Source organism: Botryllus schlosseri, chromosome 15 (assembly GCF_051294905.1).
Source record: "Botryllus schlosseri isolate E-star chromosome 15, Bs_hap1, whole genome shotgun sequence".
NCBI classification, from domain to species: Eukaryota; Metazoa; Chordata; class Ascidiacea; order Stolidobranchia; family Styelidae; genus Botryllus; species Botryllus schlosseri.
Genome location: NC_137250.1, coordinates 17,995,985 through 18,010,420, shown reverse-complemented (window position 1 = coordinate 18,010,420; position 14,436 = coordinate 17,995,985). Strand labels below are relative to the sequence as shown.

The following is a 14,436-nucleotide window of genomic DNA, read 5'->3' as shown; positions in this document are numbered from 1 at the left end:
AGAAAGACCACATCTTACGCCTATAATTCTGTAAAAAGAAATAGAACGCATATTCAGTGCTTGAGTACTTTGGTAATACTAAAAACTTTGTCACCGTTCGCCATAGGACATCAATCTCCCGAAAATCGGTAAATCCAATCCTAATCCCAATCCAATAAAAAATATGAAATCCTAATCCAATCCAAATCCGACAAAATTTCACAAATCCGGTTTTCCCAAATCCTAATCCTAACACATGCTCAATTGCTCATGCTCATGCTCATCTATGCCACTTTCGCACGCTGCGCACACATCGCATATAATAACATACAGTCACTAAAATTTGACGTACCAGCAAGTAGTGGGGAATCTCGGCAGACTGGGGACGCGGGCCACATTATCATGTAAGACGGGAAACTGTCCGCGGGCCGGACAAAATCCCGTCGCGGGCCGGATCCGGCCCGTGGGCCGTATGTTGTCCGACCCTGCTTTAGGCGGTTATCTTTTTACAGAAGTAGCGGCTCCTGTTTCCGTGCGTGCAAAGCCTGTATCTTTAAAAGGCTTTAGTGTTGACATTGACTTTAAATCATATGTCTTTAATTTAAAATAAAACATCCATATCGCTAATGTGTTCTCGACAAAATGCAAAAGTACTTTCACTATCAGCGTGTAATTCGCTATCTCGTATCCATTTATTCGCAAAGCAAGTGCTACAGCTGTGGCTTATCACAAAGCGAAAGACAAAACCTTTTGCCGAGTTCAATATAACATTTAACGGCGCACAGAATTGCAAAATAAATATATATATGCGGGCCTGCTTAAAACAAACACCACGCAGACATAAACAATATTATAGCAAATACGAATGCAGGTAACGAGTGACGATGCACTCTGACATTATCAGAATTGATAATCTGGTATGGTAATGCAATAATAAACAGAAAGTGCTGGCCGCAGTGCATTGTCTATAGCTGATAAAGTTGTTAGATTAGTTTCCGTGTCGAGCAAAGCTTGGTACCAACGACATCGCGAAACGACTAGCGAGATCGCAAACAACAGATTGGAAATGCTTGCTCTTATATGATAACGAGCATATCATACAGAAAAAGTTATCTCGGAGTCTAATGATGTCTGCTATCCAGATGCAGCTTTGAAAATAGAATGGGTCGAGACATTGAGAAAGTAAATGTTTTTGTTTGCTGATAAAACTCCAACCGAATATGCAAGGCTCACACTTTCATTTCCTGATGCTCTTAATAATTTCATATTGACAATATATATATATATACAATATCCAAGCGGTGTCATGATTCTCAATGTATCAAAATATAAGGTCTAATCGTGTTATATAATAAGATGAAGGTCTCAAATGCATTTGCTTCTCGGCAAACACATATTCTTAGGGTGTGTATGCGCATTACGCACTTGTTATGGTATATGTGCAAGCAGTTGGGAAACACCCGATAAATCGTCCGATAAAATCAGGAAATATTCATTTGAAGAGTGGCAGGGTGTTCCGTGAAGCTGTGCCTGAAATATAACTCATTTCTGCGGTGTGCGGACCAATTGCATTGCTTGTGTAGAAAGTATTGATGTCCGTATGTATAATAGTTTGTGTAGTACCATCTTCATTCCCCAAATCGTAACACGGCCAGTTAAGATGCATCGGGTGTAAGAAGTTATTTGATGTCACAAGGAGAAAGTATTCCCGGATGCTGTAAACGGGAACATGTACTTGAATTGAAAATTACCTCACAGATTCACGGGCGCTCCTTCTATAATATTGCCGATAATTCAGTTTTAAATCTGACTGATGCCACGACACAATCACAAGCAAATACATGTTATTTCCGCGTCGTGCAGTGCCTTATTTCTCATATTGAATGTCAACGAGTTCCATTTCAAATGCATAATGAATATGTACCATTGTAATCACCGGATTATAGGGATAATTACGTGAGATTTGTTATCACAGAAACAATACAAACACACAAACGCCTTTATAAAGTGTGGAGAACGGATGTAGCAAAATTGCGCAAAGGCCAATTGTGATTGGGATGGATTGCCCCCACAACGGTTAATTTATGCGGAAGCAAAGGTTAACATTGCACTCACAGCAACGTCGAATTATCGCTCATGAATTTATCTGGCTGAGAATTTTCTCCTAACCGAATACAAGAAAGATGGTTGTATCATGTATGTAATGATGGTTGTATCATGTATCGATTCAGCAATCCGGCCCGCCAAGTCTTTAATTTTCCTTTGTACGGCCAGCCGACTGGAGAAGTTGCCCGCCCCTGGCCTAAAGCAAGGTTACCATATTTTTAAATCGGGAAAGGAGGAGAATTTTACCAAATCATAAAAGTTGAATGACCGAAATTGAAAGCAGCTGATTTTGGACACAGTGTAGACCAGGGGTCACCAACACGGTGCCCGCGGGCCCCAGGTAGCCCGGGAGGACCAGATGAGTAGCCCGCGAGTCTGTTACCAAAATAGATCGAGTAGCAGCATTCACCGATATTCGTCAGATAATTACCAGTGAGCTTTTAAATATATATTTACCTATTAGGCTACTTTGGGAGACAATCGCACTTATTTTTGTAGCAGTTGGGGGACGAAAAAAATTGGGAGACAATTTTGTGTCCCCCTAATTCTTGGCGACATTTTTCCCTCGGTTGCTATCGTCTGTTAAGCAAATCCGTTTGGGACCACGCTTATTAGTCCCTCATTTGTCCCTTCCAAAAGAAATCAAGTCATGAAGTAGCAGGAATTTCGAGTTACAATGGCGACATTTTGACCCCTGTATAAACCCCGTATTTTGAAAAGTGGCATTAAGTCGACAATCAATAGGGGGGATTTTCTTCCACTTTTCGCGTGTATAAAATGACACCGCTTTGCATACATGATAGTTTTTGTTTAGGATTTACTCAGTTTAGACCATTCCAGTATATATAGGGATTTTAAGACTTTATACACTGTTTTAAAAAATGACGACATAAAAAATGCTGACTACCATTGTGATGACTCGACATAAGTTCTAGTTGCGATCTTGGTAGACACCGCGGATCGTACGATTTTAATGACGACTCCTATTATTTGGGCCCTGATTAGCTCTTGGCAAAGGCGAAAGGGCACTATACCATCGTTAAATTTTGTTGTTTAACACTCCTGATACATATTGTGAAAAAGAATCCCTGCTTTACCTTAATACAACTCCATCAAATATATGTATTGGTTATAGCATGATAAATATTCTGTAGTATTTCCCGCACCCAATATATCGAGCTGATAGGTCGTTGATTTGCTTGTGTCAAGACAGCTTTAAGATGCTCTGTCAGTTGCGAGCGTAAGGCATATACCTTTTGTCAGTTATTCTCAACCTTTCATGTCTTTGCGGACCCCTTTTGAACCGTCGCGAGCCTCAGCGAACCCCCGACTTTTATTTCTAATTTAGCTCAAATTATTGTTTCCGCTCAAGCCAGACAATGTGCAATGCGGTACTAAAGATGCATTGCGACATATTGAACAGAGAAGAGAATGGTAAAACTACCAAGCACGGTTATTATTAATCTATAGCATCCATCTCGGCCTAATCGTGAAGGTGATTGGCTTCCATTTTTTTCTCTTCAGCTGTGTTTCAGTTGCTTGTCCTAGCAATTCAGTGTTCGCTTTCCTGGCATTCGCAAATCCATGTCTTTGTCGGAGGAGTAGCCCAGATAAACCAAGGAGGGTTGTTGCTCTAACCGTGCAAATAAGAAAGGATTCACCTTACTAATGCTCAAGAGAGAGAAAGAGAGAAAGCAAACAAACTTATTTTTATCTTAACCATCGGATACCGTGGATACCAGTTTTCGAATCTTAGGTCTGACCCGCCCGGGGATTGAACCAACGATTTACAGATCAAAAAGCCGCACGCATCACTGCTACGCTATCTCCCCCATTCCTGCCACACCCAGATGTTCCTACCCCGCTTGGGGGAGGGCGAGCTCGAATGGTGCCAAAATTATTTCGTGAATGAACACTAATTATTCGCTATTTATTTGAAAATTTTCGTAACTTCTTAATTTTTCTCGCGCTGTACGCGATTTCATGTAGATAAATGTTTGTTTATTAGGCACCCTTCCTCCACAAAAAATGCGCATCATCTGTAGACGTAGGCATCTAAGCGAGCGTTGGCCATTACCACGCCACGATGTAAAAAGACATATAAAGTGTGGGTCAACATGGGTCTCAGAGAAGTGAGCCAAAAAGATCGTCAGCAAGAAAACATTAGCCGAAAAGGATTTCCCTTATGTTGACCGTAAACTTCGATATAAAAATGTCTTGCTGGCGCCGAATATTCATGTCGTGTCAATCTGGACCAGATGAATATAAAATGTGACCTAATATGGCCGCGGGTGTAATCATCCCTCTCCACACCCACAATAATTTCGTTGCTAGAGAGAGGAGAACAGCAACGACTAGCATAATAACAATATATCTCGTCGTAATTTTCAAATTATGTGCAAGGTCTAACGGACCATGTGACCTCAATCAGCTTTCCATACCTTCGTAAGTTTGTAGCAATTCCTTAAATGATTGTAATCACCCTATCATCTTACCAGAAACGCATATCTGGGTTGAAAACGCGTGATATCAATCAACCGTAATTTTAACATTAAATTCAACTGACGTAGCTCATGTCATCCGCTCATACCATGCAGCAGTGTTGCTTGAAAAATCAAACTCGTTTATTCGTCATCACGTACAAGGATAAAATGACTCTGCAAAGCTAACATAAACAAATAATGATGATCAGGCTGAAATGTGGCGATATAGGTTCGGAAAGCAGCCAACTGCAAAGTTGACTTGTTTTGTCATTTCATAACGTCACAATGCTGCGGCAAGAGAGTGTCCATTCAAACACCTATCACTGGCTATCAGACATATTGTGGTATCAGTTGTAAATACCCAGAGTGTCGGTTTCGCACAATGCGCTGGTTACAACGCTCGGTATAATCTAGGCTTACAACCGATAATCTTACATTATATGCGTTGCACTAACTAAAACATGGGTACAGATATTCTATTTTCCTTATATTAACACACGGTAAGAAGCAGTCAGATTCGGCTATCAATTACGGCCCCGTCCGTTCAAGCCAAGGCAACAATACATATATTGACATTGACAGTCTGATGTTTAAGTGATCAGACCGTCACGTCATCATCGTTGATCATTATGGCAGACTAGGGAGACCGCAGGCACTTTGATCAGAATTGCTTGACGGCAAATTCATTAAAGTGTCTTCCCAGCTATCTTGACGTCTCGATTGTTTGCAGTGGCTGAAAAACAAGGCAGCGATCTAATGCCAAATTGTTAGCTCCATGCACAGTACATACGTTTGAAGATTATACACAACTCCAGTAAATTTCAAAACAAAAATGCAACACGATAGGTTGCTTCATCAAGATGGAGCTTTATCATAGGCCACACACTTGATTTAGAATCAATGAAACGAAAAGGCAGATGTTATCGTAACTATGTGCTCACTCACACAGCGTATATATACGATTTATCAATATTTAGAAAGTATCTAGCTAGTTGAATTATTTGAAATTAATCGGGAAACAATATAAAGTTAACGTTACGCGATAAAAGTAGGCCTATTCCCAGATATATTGAGCGTGAAGTCAACATTTTACTAATTGAGTTCTGTGAACACCTTTTCAAGGACGATTCTAAATCCGTTGCTACTCACATAGACGTTTAATAATCTGTCAGAAAGCACGTTACGCAGTGAAAATCTACCACGGCACGAATTGAATTAGTGAGGGAAACATCACAGGACGCAGCCTCCGTTTGGCGACTGTTCTGTCCAGTACTTACCCTTCCGCGTGACGTAGTTAACGAAATATAATACTTACAACAGAAGGGAAATGCATTCTATACTGAATACTCACTTTTTGTCATGGAAAAGGAGTCAGCGTGGCGATCCAAATTTGTACGCTATTGTACGCAGAATTCAGCAGCTATGTAGAATACTCTTCAATACACAGAACGAATCGTTCGATGAAAACACTGATTGGGAAGTAACTCCATCACGCATGTTTGCGTCTTTAACTTTTCATATAAGATTCGTGTTAAGGATTCATGCTGATATACTTGTCATGAAACTTTAGGGCCATGAGGTGCTAATACATCTTCTGCATCATTCTACATCATCTGCTAGTCCATCGTCCAAAGTAACGTCCATTTACAATAACCTGCTAATACGCTGAAACTAATCTTTCAATCACTCGGTGACAGCGGACATGAGACCTTACCAGTTGATGGCACGCAATTGGTCGCGCGTACGTATACAATACAAAAGTCATCGACCTAATTCAACATTGTGAATTGTGCCTATCTCTGTAAGAAAGGCGGCATGTTAAATTTTTTGTGATAAAAGTAGGCTATTCCTAAGCTACTGATCGATCTGTATATTCTGCGAATTCGGTAGCCTTTGGGAGACAAAAACCGACTTTTCAGACACCAATACCGGGCCAACCCCGTGCCCAAGCCGTTGAATCGGATATCATCGCGTTCAGTTCGACGAGAGGAAAACGGGGATAACTCTGTCGAACCCCTAAGACCAGCGGTTGTCGATCGGTATTTCGATCTATGTTCTGATACCGACCGATCGAAAAACCAACTGCGTAACCCGTATTGGCGTACCATCACGGGTTTTTGGAAGAAAACTTTTTTCTACGCGTCTCAGCCCCATTTCCCGGGTATCGTTGGAATCGTAATCGAATTACGCGTCTGCCGGTACCAAATTTATCCGGCTACGATATTCGGTTGGCGAGAAATCGGTGATTAAAAAAACTGTGGAAAAAGCGCTATACACTGTTTTTTGAAGGCCGATCCCGAGTCGGCTGAAAGTCCGATACGATCGTATCGGGTATCGGTCTACGCGGGGCCCGAAGACGAACGCAGCGGTACCTCGTATGGCCCAGTGGTGTGAACGACCGAGACGGAACCTCGAAAAGCCCGCCTATGAAAAACGTGAACTTCTCGGATGAGCCACCGATCCAGGATAATCCGAGGATTATAATCGAAAAACTCACATAACTCCGCTTCTACTGGTCGGAATTGAGTCAAATTTGGTTTGCATCGTCTTTGAAGACAGCTAAACAATTTCATGGGGTTGGCAGAAAAATTTGAATTCTTTTTCAAAATTTCACCTAATAAATTAAAATTTTTAATTTGATCTGCGGAGTCCTTTACTTGTTAGAATTGAACCAACTTTGGTGTGCAGTGTTCTTAGGGTAACCTGACAATTTAATAAGTCAATGGCTGGAATCCGAAATTTTACTTTATTTTTGAACAGCCCTAGTGTACGTACGTACAGTCCATTTATGATCAGTGCGGGACTTGAAGCACAGGCCTGCAGGCATAGGCGGAGCCTGGAGCCTAACCAATCATATTACGTCGCATGCCATGCAATACCCCGTTTACAATGATGATGACCCCATTAAACGCCAATGTAATCAAGGAGGTTCGCAATTCGAAATGAAGATAGGTTGGGATTAGTTTATACAGGGTTTGGCGCTTTGGCCATGTTGATAATTGTAGTTATAATTGATCGGGCAGGGTTATTACCAAAGGAAGTCATATGGGCGAATCGAAACCGTTAGTTGATTTGGCTGAGACAAATACTTTGTAAGTGGCCGGGATGGTAATATCTAGAGATATCATAATGAAATGCTATTGTCTCACGTACATTTCTACTTGTAAATGTACAGTACGAGTGCACAAGCACATACGTACATTTATGATTAGTGCGGGATTTGAAGCACAGGCCTGCGGACATAGGTGGAGCCTGGAGCCTAATAAATCACATGTCGCATGCAATACCTCGTTTACAATGATGATTATCTCATCATGCGCCAAGGTAATTAAGGAGGTTCGAAACCGCAACTGGCTGGTATCGCAACTGTGGATCATATCACTACGTTTTCTCGCGACGCTCTCACTAATTGAGTGGCCTTGAATTCGAGATCTAGACGTGTCTCCGAGTACAGGCGAATGTTGGGTTAGCTTTGCTGGATTTCTGGCGGTGCGTTCTCTTCGGTATCAAGCAGAATATTCATACACGCATCTGTTTAGAATTAGGTTTGACTAGTCTGACTATATGATGGATATACTAACCGACTCTGACTGCGACAACGAAGCATTTGATCCTAAGCCAATAAAGCTCGGAAGATATGTCTCTTCTGACAAAGGTACGTACCATGTAATTCCGTATGATTACATGTATTTCAATATATCAGTGGTTCCTAATTATATATTAAACAAGTGGAAATAGTCTAGAGGGTATTAAAGGACAACAGAAAGGTGGTATAACAATCTTTCGATTAAATTATAATCGCAAATTTACATTTGACCAATACATAAAGTTACGGCATGTTCGTTGGGCTTTCTGAGACATAGGGACTATGAGCCACATGTTTCGGTTATCGTAATTTATGTAAAATGTGTGTCATGTGCGTATACAATTATGCATAGTGTTGGTATGTTTCTTCCCAGTACCATCACAAATGATTCAGTTTACTGATATGATCATACAGCTTCTTATACGAGTAGCATAACATTAGTTGTTTCGCTTGAAGCAGGCCTACAGTAGGCCTATATCTATGTTGAAGTCAAAACTAGAAGTATTATCTCTAATCTCTACTCTCAACTATCAAATGTCTATACCACATTTCAGTTAATTTACTATTCGAACAGAGCAATGATACAAAGTTATAAATTATTGATTCGAGCCCGAAATAATTCAAATGCTGACCCAAGTTTTGAAAATGAACCATTCATCATTATGACTATTATCAATTAAGTCAGTTTGATGAGGAGTAATGTTTTGCAATGTTTCGATGATCGATGAGATGGTATATTTCATCAAATAGCGTTGTTATCCATGTACAATGTACATTGGGCAATATGTGTCACGGTTTGTTGACAAGGATATTACGTGATGTGTTCGCTCCCTTATCACTACCGTGTACCATGAACCAGGGGTGTCAAACTCAAGTTGCGTCGCCGGCCGGATTCTGACCTTCAAATCGCTCGCAGGGCGGACCAGTTACATCAATCAAAAATGTGACCTCAAAATCTACGCCTCAGTTGCGCACTTGAATACTCAATTATACAGCCCATGTATAATGGTGTTATACTCTATCAAACCCGTTATTCGCAAGCAATAGAATTTCACGTCAGTAACAGAACCTAGTAGGGATGGTGTGAACGTGAGGTTCACGTTCGCGTTCTGTGTGTGAACCTCGGAAATTTAGAAGTTCGCGTTCACAACAGAACCTTGGTAGGTTCTACACTGTGAACCTTTTTTATATATTACAATTTTCACTTCATTACAACATCTTTGGTTCATATTTATTGCATTTCAACTGCGGGCCACTCTATACATGGCGCTGGCAGCATTAAAAATCAACACTGAACGAGGATGCACCTTGACAATCTCAAATGTTTTACTTGCTTTGTTACAAAAGTTTGCTCGAAATATCCAGGTTTCCGTTTGTGAATATTGAGTGACTCTCCGTTGTGAGTTTGACCCGCATTCAAAAACATCACGAGCAATATACGTAGTCAGCGAATGATGCTTATTCAACCAATTAATGAAGTTGATATCGTTTTCTGATGAAAAAAATCTAGCAGGCGTACGGGGTCAATCTTGACTTCACATCTTTACTGCATCAATAAAACCAAATCCATACGATTGAGGTGTTGGCCACTGCTGTATAGTGTATAACTTGTTAATGGGGTAATATTTGTAGCGAGTATAGAAACCTGTTTTACAGTCAGCTCAATATCAATGTAGCGATACTTAGATGCCGAATACATTGTCCGGTCTGGTCTCGACCGTTAAGGCGTAGGTTTATGTTCCCTGTTAAGTCCTCGTCGAAATTGTTGGCAAAGCGACGGAAGATATTGATTTTATGGGAGTATTTTATCCTTTAATTGCCTCAGTTGATACATTTAGGGTGAAGATAATGAAGTTGGATTAGCAATTAAGTTGATTAGCGCGTTCGTCAGGATTTATCAACCCAGGATTAAGGAAACCGGTTGATCGCGGCGCATAAAGTTAGTGTTAATCTCATGATTTAACAAACTGGAACAGCCGTACATTTCTAGTTATATATAGAAACTGCGTACCATTCCTACGTCTAATTATTCCGGATAATGACCGTGCCGATTGTCTCCTAGGTTATGGCTTCACTAAACAATCAACTAAGTATGTATTCCTACCCGCCATTGCAAAGCGATATTCGTTTCTTAGCTGTACCGTACGAATTGGACACGACTTTCATTTCGCGATGCTGATAATTCGACCTGTTACAGTGGCAGTAACGTCATTTGCAGGCTGCTGATTCATTATGGGGATTGTGGGATCTCCAAGTTTCATTCACCAACTAGCAGCCTATGTGTAACGCATTTTCGCATTATGATGCAACAGATAACGTCACTTGATTAAAAACTCGGGACACCGCGACTAACCATCGCGCGTAACCTTCTCCAACTTCATGCGTCGCGATTAGCAGTATTTAATCACACGATTAGCATTCTTTCGGATAAGCTAACTTTTTATCTCCGCCCTCAGGGACGTTTAAAACACCAATAGGCACTTCGGCAATGTGGCATTATGTGGCCCGAGTCGTCGGTAGGTATCGTGTACATTAATATAGGCTATCACATCATTGAAAGATATGGTTGACGTCATGAGGTTCACGTTCGTGATCACACAGAACCTTTCAAAAAGGTTCGCGTTCACACGAACCTGAACCTTTCAGAGGTTCACACCATCCCTAGAACCTAGTCCAACAATCTCCAGTAATATAATGGAAATTATGGTGAGCTGTGCGATATCTAAAACGTGCTGTGAATTATCTCGCAGTCATTTCTCGGTCATCATCAGCGAATAAAACTTCGAAGTTTGATTACCTTTGTAAGGAAGGTATCATGTTATGGGCGATTGCACGCTACTCGAGAATTATTTAATTTGACACCTTCGAGTGAACTCAACCAACATCTCAAAATGATACGATACATTTATATGATAGTAAAATTGTCTACAGCATCAATTACACCTGGATGTAGCGTACCAGTTACTCACTGTTAATGTTGAATACAGTATGGGCACTCGTTTTAAGAAAACTATCAATTCAAATGCGATGCATCAGTCAATCTTAAATCTAAAATGACAGGCAACATGATACATGATACATGCAACACAATAGTCTAACCTACGCAAATTCGTTTCATCACAGCTAATCGGAATATGCATCGAACAGATACTGTTGATAATGAAGATGGTGTCAATGCCCGCAAGAGGCTTGGATCTTCGCTACATATCATCAGTCAAAATAAGATGCAGAATGATCGAGGTGACTCATGTGAAACATCTCCTATGTATAAAAGACTAAAAACACTCGATTGTCAACATAACGACGGAGTGGTTGGACGCAGTGGACATGAAGAGGGTGAGTTTACAATATTTTGCCACATTTCATTCTCAACATAAGTGCTCGACATAATATTCTCACACTCAACAGTACAAAAATATATTGATGGCAATTTATTAATTTGTAGTGGTATTACTATTCCAATACATTTATCGTTCTAGCATTTTGCGGTGAATGTTGTCATATAGGTACATGGTTGGTAGGATCAGTGAAATGTTACACGCAGAACTCCTCTATCCCGCAGGCAATGCATAAATACCCAAGTCATCATTTTTCAGATTATGAAATGGACCCAGATGCGCATGAGGAACTAGACGAAGACTTTGAGGAGTCGTGTATCAGTGAAGCTTCGGAATATGAGCCACAGTCTTCACCTTCGACTACGGACAGTTTCAGTAGCGATGATGGCAGGGAAAAAGAGAAAACCCGGAAACCCGCAACATCCCGCAACATCTCAAGGTCATATACCAATGTGGGAAAGGGATGAACCATTTGGTTCCAGTCTTGGTGCCACCAGACTGCGTCAAAGCCCTTGATTTCCTAGCAGACGAAGGTGTACGCAAAGAATGCCAAATACGCGTTGGGAATATGTTTCTATTTGCAAGTACACGTCATTCTGACGGACATGCAAGTGGATATCACAGTGTACAAAGTGTGGCCCAAGCAGCGGGATTGGACACGCACATAACAGCGACTTTAATGCGTCACAGAACATCAACCCTTTACGCCAATCTCGACATACCTGAGGATCAGCGACAGGCATTTTACAGCCATATGGGGCATTCAGCGGAAATGAACAAAAATGTGTATCAGTGCCCACCTGGAATTCGAGAAATTACGAAAGTTGGCAAGCACTTCGCCAATATGGATGGTCTCGACTTGAATAGTGAGTATAAATGCATATGATTCATACAATTCTTCACCTCGCTAAACTAATTATGGTACTACATGATGAATTCTATACGTATTGTAATGCGAGAGTATTCGTGTTTTGAGTTACGTTTTAGACACTAATTCCGAATCAGAGAACATTGTGCAGTTTCTCATTTTAAGTTATGCTTTTTCGTTTCAGATGATGGAAATTCACAATTACCCGATCAAACCTGTGAACAAAGGGATTCTGACGAGGGTGGGCCTCTATACTCTCCCGAGGAACAGCCTGATATGTCGGAAAGTATACACCGACGACAGCCCCATGCTTATGCAAGTGAGGCGCAATGCGAGATGACGTCTTCACAAACGCCAATAAAGAAAAAAGTGGTGAATGCGGCCGGTAAATGTCGCAAGTCAAAAACGAAGAACGCGGTGAATGCACCTGATAAATGTGCCAACAATCATAAAGAGCGCTTGGTTTCTCGTTTCAAGAGCGTCAAGAGCGCCATAGATGGACTCGTGAAGAAACAGCTGAAATCCTAAACAGATTCAAGGATGTAATTTATGAGGAAGGAGACAGCAACAAAGGCAGCTTGCCAGGTAGAGTGGAATGGGTTTGTTCGTTTGTGGTATTCATGGTGTTTGTCGACTACTATGGTGATTTACACCAGACCACATTTCTTCATTTTCCCCCATAATTGCCGACTTTTAGCACGGCCCACTTCTGAGCTTTTATAAGACGCCGCTTACAGGGATAAGATGGCGAGGGGGAATGGAAATTGATGTTGTGTGTTTGCGTAATATACATATATTAGTTATTAATCACAGCAGTGAAGATATCGATTTCTTTGGATCCTACTTCCGAGCCAGGCCAACCTTTGATGTTATATGATTTCTTCTGACCGTCGTCGTTGAAATACCAATGAATCTAACAATAGTTATATGCAGCTAGTTGCCCAAATTATAGATTTAATGAAATATGCTCGTGTCTTTTTAGGGTACAAAGAAATTGGAGAATTTGTGGAAAGCAGTGACATCCTGAAAGGTTTACTGGACATGCAGAGGATAAAAATGGTTAAAACCAAAATCTTCAATGAGAGAAAAAGATGCCGCTCTGCAGTGCATAAGGGAATGTCACAAATGCACGAATAGTCATAGACTATGACATCCGACTTTCAGCACGTAGCGTCAGTGATCTCTAGCACTGACGACTGTAGATACCGATTGCGATACCCTGGTTGCGATTTTAAATGTGCAATTCGTTTTTTAATTTTCGTTGCATTCACTTCACAACATTTTGTTGCGGATGTGTTTTTATAAATTGGTTTCGATCACATGCTTCGAACTATTTCATTTCTTGGTGTGATTTAGCAGGTTGACATTGTTAGAATCGAAGGATTTTTTGGCCGCTTCCAACATTGGCTGCTGGATGCACCCATGGTTCACCATGGGGCGTAGCCGTATTGCTCGAGGTCCGAATTACTGAACAGTGAACAAGTTGGCGTATGGCTTAAAACAAATGGAAGTTAGCAATTATCAAGTGCCCAAGATTATCACGAATCAAGATTCAATGTGATCTGTTGTAGGTTTTTTTTAGGAGAAACATGAATGCGGAGCGAAGTTTATGCGGTTTACGGTAACTCCTTACAGCTATAACATGGCGAGAGTCTGAGATCGGTTAAGAGACATGTTAAAGTGGTCTTTATTCGAAAGATTCTGCCTTGCAGCACTGGTAATATTGGATCAAAAAGTGTACAGTGCGGTAGTGGAAAAATTGCCTCGTACCTGCTAGTAGACTGTATGGTCCATGAAACGTGAAGCTTGCGAGGGATATTAGGGCCGCTTATATTGAACCGAATATATTTATTATTTCATTAGAACTGAGATCTGCTATCGCGGCAAAGTAGCCACGGCTGGCCAACGAATGTCGTAGTGATTTGCATACTAGCCGTAGAAAACTGGTGATCTAATCTGCAGTATGCCAGCTGTAGCTTCTTATAAAGACACATGTTCCGTATTTTCACAGCAGTTTTTAATTAAACGCAAATATGTGTGTGGTGAAATGGCGTAGTCATTGGTATAATCCACAGC

General features: G+C 40.9%; 1 protein-coding gene and 1 long non-coding RNA gene across 2 annotated transcripts; one reads left to right on the top strand and one right to left on the bottom strand.

The window, feature by feature from the left end:
• Window positions 1-4,687: 4,687 nt before the first annotated feature.
• On the bottom strand, window positions 4,688-7,426 carry LOC145457208 (uncharacterized). Its single transcript, XR_013920805.1, has 2 exons — window positions 5,920-7,426; window positions 4,688-5,301 (listed from the first exon to the last, which is right to left on the bottom strand). It is a non-coding gene; the product is annotated as an uncharacterized LOC145457208 (long non-coding RNA).
• Window positions 7,427-10,774: 3,348 nt separating this feature from the next.
• LOC145457207 (uncharacterized) lies at window positions 10,775-13,692 on the top strand. Its single transcript, XM_080335388.1, has 4 exons — window positions 10,775-11,490; window positions 11,751-12,358; window positions 12,545-12,945; window positions 13,343-13,692. The coding sequence occupies exons 2-3, from the start codon at window positions 11,956-11,958 to the stop codon at window positions 12,886-12,888; spliced, it is 747 nt and encodes a 248-aa protein (XP_080191514.1). The 5' UTR covers window positions 10,775-11,490; window positions 11,751-11,955; the 3' UTR covers window positions 12,889-12,945; window positions 13,343-13,692.
• Window positions 13,693-14,436: the final 744 nt, after the last annotated feature.